We start from the raw sequence: 23,884 nt of genomic DNA on the forward strand, positions 1-23,884 counted from the left end.
CCGGTTGATTGATCAACTGGGGAAAAAAAATCCATATCGTGATTTTTTTCCCCTCACCTTTGGCATTCACTGTCTCTCCTTTGTCACATTCTGCAGGTATAGAAGCTTTGAAGATTGCCACAAGACGTTATGCCCGTAGTCAGAATAAATGGGTTCGCAACCGCTTCCTCAAACGTGAGTGCCTACCCTTATCCAGTGTGAATGTAATAATTCAGTGTGTGTGTGTGTGTGTGTGTGTGTGTGTGTGTGTGTGTGTGTGTGTGTGTGTGTGTGTGTGTGTGTGTGTGTGTGTGTGTGTGTGTGTGTTTGGGGCAGGTGGTCTCTCAGGTCAGTGACTTTTGTAATCAGCTTTCGCAAGTAAAGTTGCAAACACTCCAGTAAACACAGAATTAGACCCCCTCACCCCGTGTACGGACTTGTTAATCTGTGTGGATAGTGAAATATGTATATGTGGCGTTATATGTAACTTTTTATACACATCTTAAACAGAATGTCCACGCTGTTGGCACTGGTGATACAATATTAGGAAAGAGGCGGAAAACGAGCTGACAGTGTAGATTCACATTGCAAGCAACTTGTGAAACGCCTCACTGAAAGTTGAAATGACCTGAAGAACCCTGGGAATTTTTTTTTTTACTTTTCTCCCCCTTTTTTTCTCCCCAATTGTACTTGGCCAATTACCCCACTCTTCCGAGCTGTCCCGGTCCCCCTCTGCCGATCCGGGGAGGGCTGCAGACTACCACATGCCTCCTTCGATACATGTGGAGTCACCAGCCGCTTCTTTTCACCTGACAGTGAGGAGTTTCACCAGGGGGACGTAGCGCGTGGGAGGATCATGCCATTCCCACCAGTTCCCCCTCCCCCCTGAACAGGTGCCGCGACTGACCAGAGGAGGCGCTAGTGCAGTGACCAAGACACGTACCCACATCCGGCTTCCCACCCGCAGACACGGCCAATTGTGTCTGTAGGGATGCCCGACCAAGCCGCAGGTAGCACACGGGGATTCGAACAGGTGATCCCCATGTTGGCTGTTGCAGCTAGAAAAGCACTATATAAAATGCAACTTGATTGATTGATTGATTGATTGATTGATTGATTGATTGATTGATTGATTGATTGATTGATTGATTGATTGATTGATTGGTAAACAACGGAATAGACTGCCACGCTACCTGGACGCCCATTATATGTAACTTTTTATACACGTCTTAAACAGAATGTCCACACTGTTGACACTGGTGATAAAACATTGGGAAAGAGGCGGAAAACGGACTGACAGCACAGATTCACATCGCACACAACTTGAGAAACGCCTCACTGAAAGTTGAAATGACATGAAGAATCCTGGGTAATTCACAGTCACTACCTCTGCTTAGTGATGCTATTGTTGTAGTGACGCTGTCTGGCCCCTGCAGTGACAGGGGCCAGATTGGGAATGTCGATTGACTGACTGTGAAGCACTTCGCCACCTCTGTTTCAAATAGCTGTGTATGAATTTACTACTGTTATTTTAGGGAAAATGTCCCCCAATTTTGAACTTTATTGAAACTGTGCACTTGTTTCCTTTAGAGTAGCCGTGGGCTTTGATGTTATGTTGAAATATAAACGCGAATCACTAGATTCATTTTTCCTCTCAGAACAGTTGAACATTTGCTTTTGCAACAGGATAAAAACGGTAATTTTTCAAAATCTGATCCCAGTGTACAGCTAAAAATCCCTTCAGTGGTTTCTAAGACCTGGCCTCATGCCTTGCTCAAAGTAAGATAACCAAAGGGCAGAAATGTTAACAAGAATGGTTATTCACCTGCCTAAAACAAAAAAACAAAACAAAACTATAATGTTTTCTTTCACCTGTGTACCAAGTGTTGCCTCTGTCCCAAACAGTGCCCCAGCCTTTGTGTCCCACCGGCAGCGTGCCCTAGAGTAACCCAGCAGCCTCCTAATCCTGTTAGGCCCAAGTGGCTTAGGCCGCGCCAGGCCCTAAACCTCAATACCACTCTGTCTGACCGTCTGCCTCACCACCCACCTACCCCCTGCACCCACCATATGGTCCCCGTCACCTGTTTGTGTGGCTGTGTGTGTGTGTGTGTGTGTGTGTGTGTGGTTGTTAGGCGCCTATCAGCGTATTTGTGTGTGTGTGTGTGTGTGTGTGTGTGTGTGTTCGAGCATGTACTATTGAACTTTTTATCCGACAGTCGGTGTGCATGCCTTGACACATGCATTTTCTCTGGCTGTGTGTGTGTGTGTTTGTCTGTCGAGGGCTGTCTGTTTAAATCTTCCTTCTCATCCAAACAAATTTAAATGACGGCTCAGAACAATATGCAACTCAGTTGTTGGCAATGTCAGTCCAGGTAACAACAGTGTAACAGGTGAGCTAAACTCTTGAACACCTGAAGTGTGAAAAGTCTGAAACTTTTTCTCTCTCTAAGCAGAGGTGGGAGTAAGTCACACATGCAAGTCATAATCAAGTCTCAAGTCTTAACCTTCAAGTCTGTACTCATTATTTTATTATTATTATTATTATATTATTATTATTATTTGTTGTTGTTGTTGTCGTTATTATAACTCATGATAGTAGTAGTCCCAAGTTACTGTGGTGAGAGTCAAGCAAGTCAAGTCGAGTCCCTGCTAATAAGTCCAGCAAGACAAGTCAAGTCATTGCTCAGGTCAAGCAAGTCACAAGTCAAGTCATATGAAATTCTGATGATCTACCCCAGTTTCCACATTTAACTCAGTTAAAAAGACAGTAGTCATGAAAAGTTGTTTTGTTTTCAACATTAATGAAAACTGTTGCAGTCTGTTCACACCTTATAAATCTTAATGATATCTGACATTTTTGGCAATCAATAACAAGCCTCATAAATAAACAACAATAGAGAGTGAGGCTCTGAAATTTTAATATAGCAATATAGCTCTAAAGGGCTCTTAAGTGAAAACAGACATACGACACAAAAAATGTACACCACAATGTTAAGACCCCTGCCCTAGCTCCCCTTCAGGAGGGTCACGCCATTTCTCCTTGGCCTATTAGTGCATCTGTCTAAGGTGCTTCCCATATAACACTGTCATTGTTTTCCTACTTAAAGGTTTCCATGCACAAAAATTGCATTGAAGCCAAATACAACTGACTAGTGTATGAAAACCTAACGCCTGGTCACCATATCAAAAACTGTAGATTACGTTACATAATGTTAACTAACGGACTCAGAGTTAATTTAGTTTGGGTATTATCACTGTTTAGCTAATTTACTCACGTTAGTCTGTTACTAACCTCAATCACATATGCATAAGAAGTGCCAATCCATTATAAATCTAGCGTAACATTAATGTTAACTTGCATGCAAATAAATTATTGAATTAACATACAAATCAAATGAATTGTACCTTGAAAACATTAGCTAAATAACAACATGCCAAAATACTGGTGGTGCCATCACCCAAATTGATAACCTGGGAAACTGAGAGGGGGGGAGATGAAGGAGTGGTCTGCCTATTCATCACTATGCTAACTGCACCGAGAGCTTTCAAGTGTGGCACCAATGTGCGTTCACGCGCTACACAGTGACGTAATGACCCTTCCTTTGTTTATTGTTTCTTTGTTAACAAGGAAGCCATTTCATATCATTTCTAATATGACGGTGACCATCGTGCATTATTAGATTAGATTGTTTTATTTGCCACACGACCAAGGCCGGTGGAATTTGTTTTCGATACATGTTAAACTGTGCAGCACAATACATCCATGAACAACAGCAGACATGCCACATTTTATCATGAACAATACAGTTACACAATAGCAGAAACAAAAATATTACGCACAACAATTAGGAATGATAGTATGCATACCAGTGGTGTGTAAGGAGGGGACTATTGGGAGGAATTCAGATTCCTGATAGCTAGGGAGAAAAAACTGTTTGTGAAGCATTTAGTCTTAGTGGACAGTGATCCGTAGTGCCTCCCTGAGGGAAGGAGCTGGAAGAGGTGATGAGCAGGATGTGAGGGGTCGGAGATGATGTTCTTTGCTCACTTTACAGTCCAGTGAGTATGTGGAGATTCAACTGAAGGGAGTGGGTTGCTTATGATACCTTGTTGACAATCCGCTGCAGTTTTTTCCATGTTTGACTGTCCGTGCTGCCGTACCATACTGTAATAGAAGATGTTATGATGGACTCGATAATGGCTGAGTAAAACAGGACGAGAAGTTGATGTTTGATCCGGCACTATTTAAGCTGCCCTAAGAAAGTAAAGTTGTTGAGCTTTTGATGTGTTCAGTGTTAATTTTCCACTTCAGGTTATTGCTGATGTATGTTCCAAGGAATTTAAAAGAGTGATGGGGTTTCCATTCATTTGTATGGGTGTTTTGGGATTCGGCATGCATTGGAAGTCAATAATGAGTTCTTGGGTTTTGGCTGTATTAAGCAGAAGGTCATTGTGTGCGCACCAAGTGACAGCTTGGTCTACGTCAGTGCGGTACTGGGTTTCATTATTGTTGAAGATGACGCCTACAATGGTTGTGTCGTCTGCATATTTTATTATTTTAGTATTTTCCCAGAACTTTCCTTGGATGTAAAGTGGGTGTTGTAAAGAGCCAGAGGGAGAGAACACATCCCTGAGATCACCTGTACTAAGGGTAAGAGGGTGTGGGGTTAGGTTATTAACCTTCACCCTCTGTTCTCCACAGGAACAGGCCACAGAGCTTATAAGCGTAAGCATACGCTAGGTCTCGAGTGGATAGGTTGTTTTTGCACAGCTGTAACAACACTGGCAGCAAAGTGGTTATAAGAGTGGGCACACAATTCAAATTAATGGTGTATTAAAGAGGAGCTTAAAACAGCAGAGAGAGGGGTACAATGGCATGTCATTAGAAGACTAATGTTACACCTGTAACCATTTAGTCATGAGCACGCCGCTGTGTTAGCTAGAAATGTGCACATGGTTTAACTGGTTATATGGCCCTGAATCAGTCCCTCGATTGTCTTACATTAACGATGTCTTTTCAAGTAAAATGCATAATCAACTCAAAGCCAAGTCTAACATAGCTTAAACTTAACGTGAGCTTTCTAGCTAACATTTGACTAGCCAGTAAGTTAACTAAAAAGACACATTCGTGTACCTTTCTTTGTGGGTTTTGTAGTGACGGATGAAGTTGGATGTTGTGGTGGTTATGTCACTGATTTTTGAGCTGCAGACCTTGCATACCGCTGTTCTCTTCTTTCTACTGTCATCAACAACATAATCCTCGAATCCAAATGTTATTATTTTTGAACGAGACCCCATCCATGATAGCTGCTTCGTGCATTGACCTCTGCTGGTCTGCCGCATCATAGTAGGTTGCCAGGTTTACGTGCATTGCACTAGAATTTACCCAGTCATGTTTAAAAAACAAATCATAACTTGTCAATATCTAGAAAAATGCAAATATTTAATTAAAAAGAAGGTCAAGTCTACAACAGCTATCCAATCTAATGTTATTGCCTTTGCCTCTTTAATCGCCCATAGAAAAATCCTCATTCTTTGCAAATCTTCTCAGCCACCCTCTATTAAAGCATGGCTATAGGACATTTTGTTTCTGCTTAAACTGGAAAAAATAAAGTTTATACTGAAGGGCTCCTCTGATAGGTTTCATTCTCACTGGAAGCCATTGATTGAATATGTTGATTGCCTCCCTCCTGGCGAGGTCGCACCATAGAAATCGGGCTTGGACCGGCCTGGGTTGAACAAATACCTTGCGGCTTGCCCACCACATACGGCAGTTACCCAACCTCATAAAGCCCCAAAAGACCATTAAAATGGCCCAGATGCTAGTACAGTAGTTATTCCTTTATTTATTTATTTGCTTTTTATTTAGTTATTTTTACTTATCTAAAAAAAAGAATTCTTCGTTTGTTTCCTTTTTTGTGTTTATATTTAACTACTGTAATGTGGTTTAATTCTGTCCTGAGAAGGGGCCTGCGGGATGGGGTAGGAGTAGATAGAGGGGCAAATGGGATTTGGGGATGTTAAAATGTTAAAAAATATCCTAGAGTCTTTAAACTGTAATTGTTCAGTTCAATTTGTTTTCCTTTAAAAAAAAAAAAAGGTCAAGTCCTTTCGAGTAATCTGTCTCAACTGATGAATGCTAAGTCAAAGTCAAGTCGAGTCTTTTATCAATGTTATTCAAGCAATTCTCAAGTCATGTGACTCAAGTCCCCGACATCTGCCTCTAAGTCTGTTGACTCAGAATTGGTACCAACGTCTCGGTGATATCTCCTCTGCTGATCAGGCATAGTACTTAGATGACTTCTATACAATCACTTTTTTCATTAGGGATTTGGCTAAAGTATCTGTCTTACTCATTTCTGCTCCTCCCTGCCCTCTTCCCTCCTCCTCTCCATCTCTTATGCTTTCCCATTCCCTAAAAGCAAAATCGAGAACCGTGCCAGCCTATTTGTGCTTACCCTCCTTGTGAACGATAATAGCTGTCCTCGGTATTAAAAAGCAGGGGTCTGAGTACAGTTTGTCAAATCATCAAGATGTCCAACTCACGCCTGCCTCAGCTGAGAGTGAATGGACTTTCTTGATTTTGTGAGTTTTTGCTGTACATTCAAATTAGCTTTGTGTCACTACAGTGCTACTAGTTCTGGACTCGGCTTAGGTGCCCATATCTCTATAAAAGTCCCCTTGTAGCTGTCACAGTGTACGCACAATGCCGGTCTTTCATTCACAACTTGAGCGGCTCTGGGGTTTGTCTTTTGATTGATGTCAGTTGTCTTATATCCTGTCCCGGGAGGGACTTTTCCATGTCCTGCAAATACCACAGTACACTAGTCATACTGCACCATGTAAATTATAGTTGAAATCCAAGGTAGTAAAATATTTACCTGGGGTTCCCCCCTGTCTCAGGCCAGAGCCTTTCCCTCCACTCCTTTTTCTCTTGCGCCTTCATCCCAACCCTTTGGTCCACCGTCTTTCTTTTCACCGCCTTCTACCACATCACCGCCTTCTACCACACTTCCTTTTTTTTCCCTCCTCTTAGCCCCAGTTGTAAAACACTTGTGCTCTCTCTCGCGCGCGCGCGCGCGCACACACACACACACACAGACACACACACACACACGCAAATGCCAGGCAGGCCTCAGCTGAGCAGGCTAATCTCTTGAAGCATTACAGAGCTGCTGGGAATTTGCCCTGACCACATAAACTCAAGCAGTGGGGTCACTGAGGGCTCAAAGGACCACACCAAGCGTACAGAGACTTGTAGGTCACGGAATGAGGTGAACTGAGAAGGATAGATAGTCACATAGAATGAGGCAGGACCTCGATGTTGTGTGTATGTGTGCCAGTCATGAGACTTGACTGCTCTTTTGGACAAAAGTTTGGGAGAGAGATGGGGAGAGGAACCTGTGGCCTTTACAGTACCTCATCCCTAGAAGTAATGAATAGGTAATTTAAAGCTACAGCCCTGAAGATTGATGGCTGCTGTTGCTCCCAGCATTCTTTAACTTTTCTGAGGCATCCCCAAGGAAAGTTCTCACAGAGGCGTTGCGTTTCGCTGATAGGTCAAACGACAGTCTTCAGGATTGTAGCTTTCTTCTTTTTTTTTTTGGACTGCAAATGATGGTGATCCAGCACCAGCTCTTTGTGCCTTGAAGTGTGTTAACGTGGAATTATATGTTTGTAGGCCGACATTTAGTTTGCAGATGAATTCAGCCATAGAGAAGTTGCTTTTTTGAGATGCTACTTACCCGTTACTATGTTGTCATTATATCCGGTGAGCTCGTGCCATTTTTTTTTTTTACATTCCCTTAAGACAAACACACACATACACACACCCACATGTAACCAGGATACCTAGGTGTAGTTTAACTGAAGCCGCATGAGTGTTAAGTAACAGGGGTGTGGGCGGCTTAAGTCCCAAACGTGAAGAAATGGAGAGAGGGATGGATGGATGGATAGCGAAGGTAATTCGATCCTGCTGGGGGAACAGGTGTGGGGCGGACCGACACCTGTGTGTGTTAAGAAGTGAGAACCTCTTTAACACACATTCGGTGTGTTTGCTGTGGGCTCCCTGCAGGTTTGGTCTGCTGACGCCTTCCCCCCATAGACACGGAGACGAGCGTGGGTCGTTGTCGTCACAAAGAACTCTATCAAGACCATTAGATGGAGAGCGAGACAAGAGGGGGTCGGACGAGAAGAGAATGTCAGAAAGTGATAAGCGGGTGGGGGGGGGGCAAAGTGGAGGGGAGCAAACACTTAATACAAAAGGGAGGAAAACAACAAAGAGAAACAACCAGCAAAATTGAGCAGCACAATAAAGAGAGGATATGGGAGAAACAATGTGAGGAGGAGGTAGAGACAGATAGAGAGAGAGAGATTGTGAAGTGAATGGAGAGACAGCTGCCATGTCCCTGAGTGGACTTTAGCCAAGAAAGCACAGCTGGGCCGGGACGTTGCAGGGACTGTTGGTTTAATTTTTACAGCAAAGCACACAGGCACACTTCCTCACTCAACAAACACAGGCGGCAGCAAAAGGTTTGCACACAAATGACTCTTGGCAGTTTGTTGCAACAGGTGGACTACTGTTTCAACACATACTCAACACCAAAGCAGCTGCCGTGCAACAGGAGGCGGCCTTTCTTGTTGGCAAAGTGATCGTCCCCCTGCACCTGAAAGGGAACCTGGGTGTGTGCGTGTGCATGCATGCATGTATATGTGTGTGTGCCCACATGCGTGTGTGTGTGTGTGTGTGTGGCCCGTCTTTATCATCCCTCTTTCACTGCCGAGTGGATTAGCCGAGTAGGATTTCAGCAGATCCAAAACAAGAAGGGGGTGGGTGGATGTGTGTGTGTGGGGGCTCTCCATCCAGCATCTGGCAGCCCACTATTACCCCCCCCTATTTACCTTCACATCACCCTGCCTGGTGGAGGGGGGGGTGGCAGAATGGTTGAGGTAAGAGGCTGCTAAGCGAGATAAAAGGAGAGACGTGAGAGAGAGAGAAAACAAGTGAATGGAGGGCAGCTGTCGAGGGGAAGTCACAAAAACTGTAAGCGGAGCCCCAGCTTTGCATATCGTACAGGTATGCCAGGTGCCACTTGCCTTACTACCACCTGCTCACTATTGTGCCATGGACACAAAAGACTTCCCCTCAACAGCCACCCGCACACATCCACACACGTACACACGGCAACTGCGTCAGGTGAAACCCGAGGCTTTGATTAACAGTCGCTGCTGTTTTTTAAATAAAACACACCCTGACAAGTTGGCTAACTATATGGCTTCATATGCACACATGCACACACACACACACACACACACAGACGAGACAGTGCTTTGGTAACGCTGCTGCACACAGTCAGGCCAGTCTCTGCAGGCGCAGGTCAGAAATGGGGATTACTTGCTCTGAAGGGCTCCTTGTACCCCCCCCCTTCATTTTTTTTCTCATTGTCAACTGTTTGAACGACCACAGCTGGTCTTGACAAATTGATTCAATCAAATGATTGGTAAAAGTGGCTGGCTGTAAAATAATCCACAGAGTGTACATGTACCACAAGGTCTTAAGTGTGCCTTGGACCATGCTTTCATTGAAGCCAGTGCTGTCCACAGACAGACGTTGTTCCAAGCCTCGTCCCCATCACAAACACTCACTTATCTCTTTGATAAAGGCATTACAATGAAGCAGTTGAGCCGCTGAAGAGGAATACAATGGTTGGGTTGTATTCTTTACTGATAATGGAGTTCCAGACAGCTCACGTAGAGTTATCGCCACAGTGCGTCTTTCCCCTCTTCCCATATCTCTGTTTTATGTATGTTTTTAAGGATTAAGCCATAATTGAGTTGGCTGAGGTTAATTGGATTAAATTACCTGTGTGTTGCATGCTCGCGTGGATATATATGTATGGCTGTCTGCAGCCTGAGTGCTATATAAATAAAGTTTATTATTATTATATGAAATATAATGGTATTAAATAATAGTAACACCTATACATGATGTGACATCGTTGTCTGCTCAGAACACCATTACTCCACTATATCTTTACATAGTGGCGGCACGGTGGTATGTAAAAAAATATATAAAACGTTGTTAAAAGAAACACTCAGTGGTAGGGAAAGTTCTCAGCAAATAAGGAGCTATATAGATAGATAGATAGATAGATAGATAGATAGATAGATAGATAGATAGATAGATAGATAGATAGATAGATAGATAGATAGATATATTTATAGATATAGATAGATATATGGGTGGCATGGTGGCGCAGTGGTTAACGTGGTTGCCTCAAAGCAGAAAGGTCCTGGGTTCAAGCCCCGGGGTTGCCCAACCTTGGGGGTCATCCCGAGTCGTCCTCTGTGTAGAGTTTGCACGTTCTCCCCATGTCTGCGTGGGTTTCCTCCGGGGGCTCCGGTTTCCTCTCACAGTCCAAAAACATGTAGGTCAGGTGAATCGGCCATACTAAATTGTCCCTAGGTATGAATGTGTGTGGGTGTGTGTATGTCTGCCTTGTGATGGCCTGGTGGCCTGTCCAGGGTGTCTCTCTGCCTGCTGCCCAATGACTGCTGGGAAAGGCTCCAGCATCCCTGTGACCCTGAGAGCAGGGTAAGCGGTTCAGATAAAGGATGGATGGACATATGTATTTATAGATCGATATAGCTATATGGGCGGCATGGTGGCACAGTGGTTAGCACGGTTGCCTCACCGAAAGAAGGTCCTGGGTTCAAACCCCGGGGTAGTCCAACATTGGGGGTCATCCCAGGTCATCCTCTGTATGGAGTTTGCATTTTCTCCCCATGTCTGCGTGGGTTTCCTCCGGGTGCTCCGGTTTCCTCCCACAGTCCAAAGACATGTAGGTCAGGTGAATCGGCTGTACTAAATTGTCCCTGGGTGTGAATTTGTCAGCCCTGTGATGGTCTGGCGGCCTGTTCAAGGTGTTTCCCAGCCTGCCGCCCAATGACTGCTGGGAAAGGCTCCAGCATCCCCGTGACCTCGATTGGGATAAGTGGCTTGGATAATGGAATGGAATGGAACATATACCATCCATCCATCCATTATCCGAACCGCTTATCCTGCTCTGAGGGTCACGGGGATGCTGGAGCCTATCCCAGCAGTCATTGGGTGGCACATAATATAAAATACAAAGCACTATTTCTTTAAAGAAATGGTGCTTTGTATTTTATAGTCTTTTTTTTCTTTTTGAGTTTTGGTCACCCTGCCACCAAAACACAAAACCCACAATTAGAATTTCGAATCACTTTCAAATTGATTGACAGGTCTCAATACAGGGACTAACCGACATTAAACAACAGCTAAATCTTGAGTTTGTAATGTTCTCGGATGCGGGCAAGGTTTGTTTACATCGGGTATGGTTATGAACAGTCTAATATCTTCAGTTACAGTCGGTGGAGAAAGACACACAAAATGCTTATTTTCAATCTATAACTCACATTCTTCGATTATGTGTGTAAGTACACCTCAATTTTATGTGGTGAAAAAAAAATCACAGGTTAGGCCTGTTTGCAGTCTGCCTGTGTGCATCAAGGGTGGCTTTGCATGGATACATCTGTCCGCTATTTTTGTGGCACTCTCTCTCCGGTGCACCACAATGAACACTCCCTTTCTCCCCTCCGTCGGTCTCCAGTCAATAAAGGGCCGTGGCTCTTGATGCAGACGGGTATGCAGTCCAGCAGGCAGACAGTCAGCCAGCCAGCCAGTCAGTCAGGCTTGACAGACAGACCGATAAGCAGGCAGCGGCTGGTGCTGCTGTTTAGTGCTGAGGCTTGGCCTGGAGACTGCTGACTGAGGCAAAACAGAAACGCGGAGGAGGAAGAGAGAGAGAAAGTGAGAGAGAGAAAGCGGGTACATGCAGATGAAAGAGAGAGAGAATCGGGGCGGTGAAGTGAAAGCTGAAGCGACAGTGATGAGAAGAAAGGAGAAAACATGCACAGGAAGAGAGAGAAGGTGTGTGTGTGTGTGTGTTTGTTTGTATTTGTGTCGGGGGTGAGGGGTGGGGGGGGTTCGTTATTGAATATCGAGCCAGTGTGAGTCAGCAGGTTGACACAGCTTCAGGGCGCGGCTGTGCTCTTCTAACACATTACTGCCCCCGTCGCTCCCTGCTGCTCCTCCCCGTATTCACCATGGAGTCCAGTCCAGCTCCCAGATGTACTGACTCTCGTACCAAAGGCTGTTTACATCATACACGGGCGGGAATCAGCCTTGGTATAAGCCATACTTGCATGTTGACAGAAATCTGATTTATTTCCCCCTGTACTCCTGTGTGCCCGTATGTCTGTGCACATGCATCTATCTGTGTGTGTGTGTGTGTGTGTGTGTGTGTGTGTGTGTGTGTGTGTGTGTGTGTGCGCGCGCGCAGGACCAGGAGACAATGTGCCGGCGGTGTATGGCCTGGACGTGACGGATGTGTCAAAGTGGGAGGAGACGATACTGGCCCCTGCACTGCAGATACTGGACAGTCTCAGAAAGGTGGGGCTGCATTCCCCCTCAGTGGTCTGGCCTGGACTCTTCCTCTCTCTCTGGTCCCTTCATCTGGGATTAATAGGAAGGGAACGGTCCTCGCTCCCCCACTCTTTAATTTCCTTTCTTCTTCTCTTACTTTCAAATGTCCCTCTCTTTCCTCCCCTTCAAGTCAATTTAAGTCAATTTTATTTGTATAGCCCAACATCACAAATTACAAATTTGCCTCAGGGGGCTTTACAGCAATACAACATCCTGTCCTTAGACCCCTGCATTGGATAAGGAAAAGTCCCTAAAAAAGCCTTTAACAAAGAAAAAACAGGAAGAAACCACAGGCAGAGCAACAGAGGAGGGATCTCTCTCCCAAGATGGACAGACGTGCAATGGATGTTGTGTGTACAGAATAGAACACAATTTACAGAATACTACATTGAAAGAGGATAACAGAATTATAATGGAATTATAAGATATATGAAGAATATGATGAGGATGCCAAGCAGTGTCCAGATGCCACTGGATCAGCCTAGGACCTGAGCCAGGCGACCACCATCACCTGACAGGAAGACAAGACTACACATGCACACAGGGGAGACTCACATCACACCATTCACATACACGGCAGAAGACAGGAAGAGAAATTATTCCAAGAGAGAGAGAAAAGATGTGAGAGAAGAGAAGAGTTGCAATACTCAATCTATACTCTATAATCTCGTCAGCAGAACAGTGCTTGGTAAATTCATTGAGACAGAAACAGAACTCACCATGTGGTACAGGTCGTGAAGTACTCAATTTAAAAGGCAACTAATTGTAGGTTAAGGCAAAAAGAGAGAGCGGCGAGCTCGAAATGGCATGTATGGTTTAAGGAGATCAGACAGGTATGATGGGGCAAGCCCATTTAGGATTTTATAAGTCAGCAGAAGCACCTTGAAGTCTGATCTAACATGGATAGGAAGCCAGTAAATGGAAGCAAGAATTGGTGTAATATGGTCAACTTTTCTAGTTTTAGTTAAGATTCTAGTTGGACCATTTTGAACCATCTGAAGACTTTTAGTTCGAGCACATGCCAGACCTGTAAACGGAACATTACAGTAATCGAGTCTCTGCATCAACCATGGACAGGAAAGACTGAATTTATAGCTATGTTACTTAAGTGAAAAAAAAATCAGTCTTGGTGATTTCTTTAATTTACTTATCTCAAAGGCTGAAAGGCCGGGATCAAATGTAACACCAAGATTTTTGGCTGCCACACTTTGTGAAATCACAGAGTTGTTGATTGTTATTTGATTGTCAATTGTTGTTGTAAGAGAGAAAAGTAGAGGGCCAAGAACCGAGCCTTGAAGTACACCATATTTAACATCAGAGAATTTTGATGTAATATTATTATAGCAGACAAAATGGAGCTGCCAGGGAAGAAGAGACGAGGAAGGCCAAAGAGGAGGTTTATGGATATGGTGAGGGAGGACATGCAGGTGGCTGTTGTGACAGAGGAAGATGCAGAGGACAGGAAGAAATGGAAAATGGATGATCCGCTGTGGCAACCCCTAATGGGAGCAGCCGAAAGTAGTATTAGTAGTAGTAGATAATAGATTATTATAGCAGACACACTGTGTTCTTCCAGATTAGTAGGATTTAAGCCAAGAGAGAGCCAGGCCAGAGACACCAAAGTTACATTTTACTCTGTCTAATAGCATACAGTGATCAATGGTGTCAAAGGCTGCACTGAGGTCCAGTAATAGAAGCGCAGAGGTGGAATCCGATTCCATAGCAAAGAGAAGATCATTTACCACTCAGGTCAGATCAGAGTGGTAAATGATCTTCTCCCTCTTTCCTTCCCTCCTTTCATGCCTTTTTTCCTACCTTAATTTTCTTCCTTCTTTTCTTCCCTTTGCCCCATTGTTGCTTATTTCCCTTTACCTGCCTCCCTCCTTTCTTACTGCTCCATCTTTACTTCCTTAGGGTGGGCTCATACTAGAGGACTTTTCAAATCCTAACTGATCTTGAAAATGTCGGGAACAGCACACATAAGGACAGGTTTCACAGAAATTTTTTTTGTTATCTTTCAGTTGTCGGAACACACACACACACTAGACGATGAAACAAAGACGGCACGTCACACACGTACAGATTCTAAAAATCAGTATTTCACAACCGTTTTATTTTAAACTAGAAGCTGGTGGCAATACAACATTTTGATACCAGCTGCAATTGAAAATCAAACACATTAGTTTCACTCTCATTGACTGTTATGGGTTTCTGTTCCTCTGACACTACAGGATTTTCAGTCGTTAATATCAAATATCAGGTTATCAGGGCAGCCCCAACTCGCTTGTGAGCCGACTGGCAGGCTAAAGATTGAATCTGAAATACCTCACATTACAAGGTTATTTGGTGGGATTGGTTGCTAGCAGTCTCAAATTGGGACCATCCCCTACCTCTGTAGCTACAATTTGAATAATCAGCAAGTTACTATTCAAACTTGATCTCGACCACTTTTGGCCTTGATGTTGTCTTGGTTTTAACTACCAAAAGCCTTGAATGGGTCTTGCTTTCATCTTGCTCTCAATCGAGACAGCCATGACTACAACCCTGGCTAGCTCCCACCTTGCTGAAGCAAAGCACTTAATTCCTGCGTAGTTTAGGGGCGCAACTCTCCAGCTAACCCTGTAGAGAATTCCTCTACAGGAATCAATAATGTATCTTGTAACTTAATAATTAATTGCACTGCTTTTGCGTCCTGCTCCACAGAGATCAGTGAACAGCAAAATCGGGTATTTTTTAAGCACTCCTGCACACTCCAAGCCAACCCCCCCCCCAAATTTATTTGTCACTTTGCCATCAGAAGGAGCAGCCCCTCATAGCACCAGTCAAAGTAGAGGGGGCAAAGCAGAGGAACAAGCGGAGCCGCCACACCTGTGATCTGTGTGACAAGGTGATCATCGGCGAGCTGGATTGGACAGGTAGGGTCATTCATCCGACTCTTCATACTACAACACTGGAAAATAATGCATTTTCATTTCACGAATTAGGCATGTTTTAGGACTAGCATGAATAACCTGATTCCCAGATAGCAAATTTAGTTGCACCATTGGACCCAGGGTTTTTCAGCAGCATAATTTCTACACCTGGCAGCTCAGAAGAAGAAGGTCAACAAACATTTTCGGATCCCAAGAGATTTCTATCCAGCATTCACATAACGCCCTCTTTTTTCTTTTGTTTGTCTTCCAGCCCATCTGAAATCCAAGAAGCACTACAATCATGTGAGGAAGAGGAGGAAGACTGATCCCACATCTGTCCAGCCCCAGGCCACTTCGTCACCTCCCACCTCCTCTGTAGAGTGCCTTTCTCAGGACAATTCTGCAATTGCATCTCCAGGTTCTAGTCAGGCCTCCGGAGAGTCCTCCACAGACACAAGGTTTACAGATAAGGAAATACCTGCGACACTTTAGGACACTTGTTGCAAGACTGCACACATAATTGGCATTGCAATGGTGAGCCAATCAAGGACACACATCACGAAAAACGTCATTTTGCTCCGTGGAAATCCTGCCTGTCTTCGTTTCTTTTCCTTTTCCTCCTTTGCTGTGCATGAACAACAAGACGAGTGACATATGTTTCCTCTTTTTTTATGTAATCCCATATAATTCCAGTGTTATCCAAACTCTAACAGGTTTGGTATCTGGTCATCCATCTTCTGAAATTGTGGAAGCTAGCCAGTCCCAACTGTAGCAACAAAGCAGGTCATAACACTGATACTCGCTGGATGAGAATGTAAATGAAAATATTTTCTTATGTTCCTGTAAGAATTTTTTTTTCCTTTTGTCAGTTGCTCCCATATTAAGCATTTTGGACACGTGGCTGGTAGTTATGCTTTGAAATCATCTTTTTGGAGTGGAGATTTTGATGGCAAGGACTGTTTATGTTATGAACTCATCAGATTTGTTTTTGGAACCAAAGAACTTTGCTTTTTTAAGAGTCTCACCCTGTTCTCGCTACTTGGAAACAGAAATCACGATGGTGCTTTTTCCTCCTGCAGAATGTGCCTTAAATGAGAAGAATCCCACATGTTGCACCTCTCTAGTCATCTCGGTATCATCTCATTGGCATGTTTATACAGAACAGATGTGTGTGTGTGGTGTGTCTGCTCCCCACTTGTAATGACTGCAATTAAAAAGAGTTTTATAGTACCCTGCTTGAAAATCACGTGATACTTGATTGGAGCGCTGCTCTTGTTTGAGCGGAGGTTGGCCCAGATAATTTCTGCTTTGACAGAGGACATAAACTGCTGGGTCAAGCTGCGGGAGAACAGAAGAATACTCCGAACAGACTTTTTTTTCCTTTTACCACTGCAGTGATTGTAAGTCTTGCTTATCCAGTGGCGTGTCTCTCCCCTTTCAACCAAGGTGTGCCCTGCTGTAAAAATGCTTACACAAGAGCTGGCGTTACTCCACAGGCCACTTTGACTCTCTCTCTCTTTCTCTCGCTCTCTCGCTTTCTCTCTCTCCCCTCCCTCTGCCTTACCTACATCTTCCTTTCTGGTCACTCTCCATTTCCTTTCCAATCTGCACATTTCTGTTCATTGCTGCTAATATTGTTGTCATCTCCTCTCTTTTGTTTTTCTTGTTGTTCTTTCATCCTTCTCCCTGGCTTCTCTCTTTGAGTTTTCAGCCTTAGTTGAAGATATATTCTTTTTGTACAAGATTATTTCACAAATTCCAAGTCTCTGACCTCATCCACCTATCTAAATATAGTATATCCAACTATATAAGAGTGCATGCATGCATGCATGCATGCATGCATGTGTGTGCATGTGTGTGTGTGTGTCTGTGCGCCCGTCCGTCCGTCCGTCCCACATCCACTCATTCCAATCTGGGTCAGGCCTCAAGCTTAGTGGATGCCTACTGTACAGTAAGGGGAAACACATTGATAGCAAAGGTCACCCTCCCAACTACCGTTTGTTTTCGTCTCCCTGACTCGTCCTTTCTGCAGACGATTTATTTTTTTCCCCTCCCTCTGTGTTCTTTTTAACTTCCCTGCCTTCACATAATTCTTCTTACCCCCTTACTTTTTTTTCCTTACCTCCATCCTCTGTATCGTCACAAAAAGTGTTCTTGGAATCGGGGCAAAGAGCAAATCAATTGGTCAGTTAAGTACATATTAACACACGAGACCCCCCCCAACCCCACCCCACTTTTTGCAGGATCAGTGTGGTTACCTTTAATCCTAGATGTTGTGTGGTACACGTCAGACGAGGTTAGCCTGACACCTCCAAGCACTGCTGAATCACTCCATGTATAAAGAAGAAAGCTTGCGCAATTCAATGACATAAGGCTCCCTTTGAAAACACAACACACACATACACACACACATACAAACATAGAAATAGAGAAGTAGGTCAGCTTCCATGGTCACAAGGCTAATTAGTGATTTAAGCGGCGCTATGCAGTGGATCATCTACAGTCACACACACACACTGGGTGAATTCATTAGCCTCACAAAGTCAGCAGTCATAACCAACACATCACACACCGGCCCTCTTTGAAACGGGAGGCCCGCACAACATCCACTTCAAATGCACACGGACGCACAAACACACTCGGAACACAAGCGCACAAATCAGTAGAAATTTCTGTCCCAGCTCCCTCGAGCATGCGACTTGAGGACTGCTGTTGTTAGAGAGATTTCAGAACCGCACTGTGTGTGTGTGTGTGTGTGTGTGTGTGTGTGTGTGTGTGTGTGTGTGTGTGTGTGTGTGTGTGTGTGTGTGTGTGTGTGTGTGTGTGTATGCATAGTGTGTTTGTGTGTGTTAATCTGCATTTATACCTGCATCAATGAGCTAGCAGCACAATTCCCCCGTTTCGCCGCTCTATTTCTATCTCTGGTTGTGTGTGTGTGTGTGTGTGTGTGTGTGTGTGTGTGTGTGTGTGTGTGTGTGTGTGTGTGTGTATGTCTCAGTTCAATACTGACTGGCCCACAGTGCTTTCAGCCGCGGTAGCTGTATGTTCATTGAGTACACACTGTCCTATGCATGAGGCCCACCAGGGGTAAACTGCAGGCTACCTTATGTAACACGTTCTAAAGCCTGTAGTTTGTGTGCGTCTGCCCTGTTTGCGGTGGGTGGTGGGTTTTTCGCCTCTGATCATAACAGAGTTATTTTACTGCTGCACTCGCATCCGATGCTTCTTGTGAAACAATCGGTTTGGTTTCGAAGGCTGCCCGTCACACAGGGAATCTGGAGTGGTCATGTGAACCCCCCCCCCCACACACACACACACAGTGCCTGTGCATGCATTATAAAACATCCAAGGCGGCGAGCGGCCTTCACTCGCCTGTTTGTAGTGCCCTGTAGTAGTAGTGTGTCATCCAGTGACTGTGCGTCTAGGTAATTTGAAATCCACTTAATCCTAATCTCTAATCCCATTTGACTAAACATTCTCTGCCATCTGGCCCTGGCAAGACCTCACACACGCACTCGCACATATACGCACACATACACACGCACATATATACAAGTATACACACACACACACATGCAGCTAATCAGATAGACAAGTAGCAGTTATCAAAAAAAGACACACAATTATTGACTCATTTACCAAGATTTTTATTCTTAATTGTAGCACGCCGGTGTATTTGCAGACCGCACAAAAGGCTGAATCTTATGGGAAGGCCACAGTCTTGGAGGCAAAGGGGACATCGCAGGGCGCCTCGATTTCTGACTGGCAGTAGAGAGTGAAACGTGAAGGTCTACTTTGTCCACAATATGACATTTTTTTGTGTTTTTGTTGCTTCTGGCAAGGCTGTCTAGAGTAAAACATCTTGGATCTGCATACCGAGGCATGGCATAAGGTCAACTTGTCGGTCCAGCACAAGGCCAAATGTTTGATAAATGGGACTATTTGGGTTTTTTGGCCCTCGTGGAAAGCAGTGTGTACATTCCTATCACCTCTGACATTGTTTTTTTTTCATTTAGAGAAATATTCTTCTTAAGCATCTGTGCTATGTGTGTGTGTGTGTGTGTGTGTGTGTGTGTGTGCGCGCGTGCGCACGCGCTCTTCTTTCAGTGTCAGTGTTTCGCTGGCTCTCTGAAGAACACAAGGACGAGACAAGTTATTACATAAGAGACATGCAATACTATCAGGTGTGATGCCATAAGATTAGACTGCATTGTGTGTGTGTGTGTGTGAGTTCACGTGTGCATTTGCATACATGTAAGATCAATGCCTGGGTTTTTATTTGCGTGCGTCTTACATTTTCTACACAGCTGAATCACTGCCTCTTGCTATTTGTGTGTTTTGTACACCGCATGTTTAATACTGACGATGACTGTGTATTATACTACTGTATTATGGATCCAAAACACACACACACACACACACACACACACACACACACACACACACACACATGCTTACAGCCAGCGGTGCGGGTGAGCAGGTCTGTGCTCTGCAGATTTTCAGCAGTGTGTGTGTGTGTGTGTGGGACGTATGCATTTGGAGCCAGGCGCAGACCATCACTTATTGATGCATGTGTGTGTGTGTCTGAGTGCATGTTTATAGGAAGAAACTGGGTTGAACGAGTTCATCTCACTGACAGGATGAGGGAGCCTCTCTCACCCTCCCTCCCCCCTCTTACTTTCTCCTTTGTCACCCTGTCTGGGTCCTGCGGTCACCCCTCGCAGAGAGATATAGAAATAGAGAGAGAGAGAGTGAGAGAGGGGGAAGGAGGGTGAGAGAGAGAAAAAGAGAAAGCTGATTTGATGTGAAAGGCCTTCAGGGAACTGTCATAGGTATAGGCATATGCGTTGGTCCTAGTATATAAGACTTTGTCTCTCTCTCTCTCTCTCTCTCTCTCTCTCTCTCTCTCTCTCTCTCTCTCTCTCACTCACTCAGTGCTGCATATTTCCGGCCTGCTTATGTAATGCGGGGGCTGCTGTATGCTTTTTCTTTTTTTCTCTCTCGTTCTCTCTCCCCCCCTCCCCAATCCAGAGCATGACATGTCTTCCTGTTTTTCCAGCAACCCAGTGAACCCTTTTCCCAGGGCATTGCTTATGAGGGTACAGACACATAAGCTCATGTTGTAAATACTGTACGATATACATTCAGAGGGCAGCATTGTTTGGGGGAAAGCCCAATTTTTTTGCTCCCCCTCTGTATTGTGTCTGGAGGAATACATGAATGCCATTGTCCTTCTCTCTCCATTCTTTGTGTGTGTGTGTGTGTGTGTGTGTGTGTGTGTGTGTGTGTATTAGATATAAGTCAAGATAGCAGCTGTTCTCTTACTCGCTTTCTTGCTCACACTGCTTATATATATATGTGTGTATATATATATATTCCCTCCTGCTTATCTTTCATGTGTACCCACCTCTTTCCACAGCGCTGTGAGCACATTGTATATCTGCCAGTCCAATTTTCTTTTCTCCACCTTTCTCTTCCTGTAGTGCCATAACGAGACACAGGAAATGGGTGTGCCACCTATAAAAGACCCAGATTGTTTGTCTGTCTGTTGTGTGTAGCCACATGTGTGTTCATTTTTATCGTGTGTTTGTGTGCGAGATTATGCGTGCACAGGGAGCAATGTACCCTCTGTAAAGTGTGTGTGTGTGTGTGTGTGTGTGTGTGTGTGTGTCTGCGTGAGAGAGAGAGAGAACAAGAGACAGTCTGTTTGTGTCTCCATTGTCGGTGACTTTGCGCTGGAGCCGGCTTTTTCCCGCCAGTGCAGTCGTTTAGGGGCGGGACTATTGCTCGGTGTAGCGGCAACAAAGAGGTCGTTTCCCGCCCAATATGCAAATAGCACCACAGCGGGCGTGTCCTGGAGCCTCCCTTTTTGCAGTGCTTAACTCTTTCTGTGCCACTGCAAGATTTGACTGAGCAGACAGGTGTGTGAGTGTGTGTATGTATGTGTGGGGTAAGGTGTGTGTGTGTGGGGGGGGGGGAGGCGCGCATGGTTAGGTCATGTTTTAAGCTTCTTATCCAACGCACCATCACTAAAGATTTTCAAATGACACAACTAAAGGACGGTTGCAGCTGTGATAGACGCGTACAAACATACATCCCCTTCACCTCATTTCAAATAAAGAACCGTTGTAAAGAACTTGTATGTGTTCATATACCAAGTTGGCAGGAAAGATGAAGACTTTAACACATTGTCCTGCATTGTCACATGCAGCCTCAAATATTCAACCAAATGTACTTTCCGTACGCCTGTGTACAATCTGCTATGCATACTATATGTTCACGTGCTTCTCTGTCATGACTGGCTCGTGCACATAAGATGCCACACATGTAGGTGGTGTCCGAGGGTGCTGTTGTCAGTCTCAGGTTATTGTGTCAGATTTATGTACTTGAGCAATAAGCAGCGATTCTGCATGATGCGCTCCAGACGGCAGACGTCTAATTGATGCCTTTTGCGAGCGTGCTCATGCAACAGGCTCTTTCTGCTGAGATGGGAACTTGCATATCTGGACTTTGTTTGAGCACTTTTAGAATTGCACCTCTTCCACAATGAGTAAAATGTACACAAGGAATATAGAGAATTTCCAAATATTTCCAACACAAATTGGAAGGCGTAGACTTGTTGCATATTCTTTAAATATTCTTGGCATGCAGGTTTGTCTCTGTGTTTCAGCCGCTTTCTGCAGTCTTCACACCACTGGGTAATGTTAATAGAGAGCTCCCGCTGAGAAAGAGCGAGGACGTGCCGCTGACATCATATGATCAGTGTTGATCTTTTGACAGCCCCTGCTGTCCTCTTGCTTTGTCCTTCCTCATTCTTTAACCAACTCCTATTTAAAGAAGATGATGTTTGTATGGTTATGTAGCTTGCTCGAGATTGTTCTGCACGGACACGCCGTGGGTGTGAGCCTTGTTGGCGATAACCCCCTCTGAGAGAGAGAGACACACACACACACACACACACACACACATGTTAAGTGTTGTACTTTTTAACCAATTAAACTTTCCAAGCTCAAAGTTCCCCTCTCTAACTCCTAACACTGGCACTTTTTAACACGTGCCCTCCGCCCAATATTTAACCTGCGTGCATGGATTCTCAATAGTATAATAATGCAATAAACACACACACACGCAAACACACATTTCGTCAGTTGTCATGCACACCTAAACTTTCTTTGTCAAGGTCAGTCGGCATGTTTTCCTGGCACGGGCCGTGTATGAGCAGCAGTTGGCAACCCTCTGGAACAATACCAGGACTCATTTACATTGACATCATTTACTAGAACAATGTCTGCCGTTATGGTGGATGTTTTACTAGCGGTGGTGTTTATCAGTTAGGTGTGTGTGTGTGTGTGTGTGTGTGTGTGTGTGTGTGTGTGGTGTGTGAGGAGAAAAGAGATTAACAGAGTGGCTGTTTATAATAGGAGAGGGGGGGGGGCTCAATGCTCTTGAAAGGCGGGAGTGTAGGCAAAGGGAGGGAAACCGCAAAGTTTGTCTGATAACGTGTTCCCTCCTCGGGGCAGTTAACAGTTAATTGTTGGGCCATTTGGCCAAGCCCTGTGGTGGTGGGGCCGAGAGGGAAGGGAGTTAAACTAACAATAGGGAATTTGCAAAACATTCCGTGGGATTTTTTTTTTTTGAGGTGGTCCAAACTACCTTGACTGTAGGGTAGGCATCCAGCTGAGCAGAGGCCTGGTCTAAACACCCTGATAATGCCCCTCTTTGCGGCCTTGTTTAGTCTCTGCACACTTTTTCGGTGTGAGCGCAATTTTCACCTATGAGCATTGCCACACAGGTAGACGGACACATGTATCACCTGTGTCACACAGCGTCTTTGTGCCTCACATAGTCGGAGGAATTTTGATTGAGGAAATCACACGAGTAAAAGAGGCTTGCCAGGTAACGGAACATTGCATGTGATTACAAATGGTCAGAGCAATTGGCTGTGAAGTTACTTCTCTATTTACCACACCACAGGTAGGACTACAAGCCAAAGTGAGCACCACAGACCAGTGCAGCATAACACGCACACACACACACACGCACGACTTGATTTGGTGAGCCGGCATCATAAACACGCTACTCGGATCCCCAGACCAAAGAAAGGGGCTTCCATACAAACTCGGTGAATTTCACCTTATTTCGCTGTATTGCATATTTACATGCCTGGGCTGAACATGCCTCTGGGTGGCACAGTGGCCCAGTGGTTAGCACTGGTGCCTCATAGCAAGAAGGTCCTGGGTTCGAACTCCAGGCCATCCCAGGTCCTTTCTGTGTGGAGTTTGCATTTTCTCCCCGTGTCTGTGTGGGCTTCCTCCAGGTGCTCCGGTTTCCTCCCACCATCAAAAAGACATGCATGTTAGGGTTAATACTCCTGCCTGTGCCCCTGAGCAAGGCAATGGAAAGAAGAACTGGAGTTCGTCTCTGGGTGCTGCGGCTGCCCACTGCTCCTATACAATAGGATGGGTTAAACGCAAAAATACAACTT

The 23,884-nt window shown here is 44.8% G+C and overlaps 1 protein-coding gene across 1 annotated transcript in view; it reads left to right on the plus strand.

Annotated features, from left to right (window-relative positions):
- trit1 (tRNA isopentenyltransferase 1) overlaps positions 1 to 16,619 on the plus strand; it is a 49,980-nt gene extending 33,361 nt beyond the window's left edge. Inside the window, exons 8-11 of the mRNA XM_056298720.1 lie at positions 97 to 174; positions 12,345 to 12,454; positions 15,285 to 15,402; positions 15,671 to 16,619. Coding sequence (XP_056154695.1) covers positions 97 to 174; positions 12,345 to 12,454; positions 15,285 to 15,402; positions 15,671 to 15,891 — 527 coding nt within the window. The 3' untranslated portion in view covers positions 15,892 to 16,619. The remainder of the gene's footprint in view (positions 1 to 96; positions 175 to 12,344; positions 12,455 to 15,284; positions 15,403 to 15,670) is intronic.
- The last annotated feature ends 7,265 nt before the right edge of the window (positions 16,620 to 23,884 follow it).

Source organism: Lampris incognitus, chromosome 18, assembly GCF_029633865.1.
Source record: "Lampris incognitus isolate fLamInc1 chromosome 18, fLamInc1.hap2, whole genome shotgun sequence".
Lineage (NCBI taxonomy): Eukaryota > Metazoa > Chordata > Actinopteri > Lampriformes > Lampridae > Lampris > Lampris incognitus.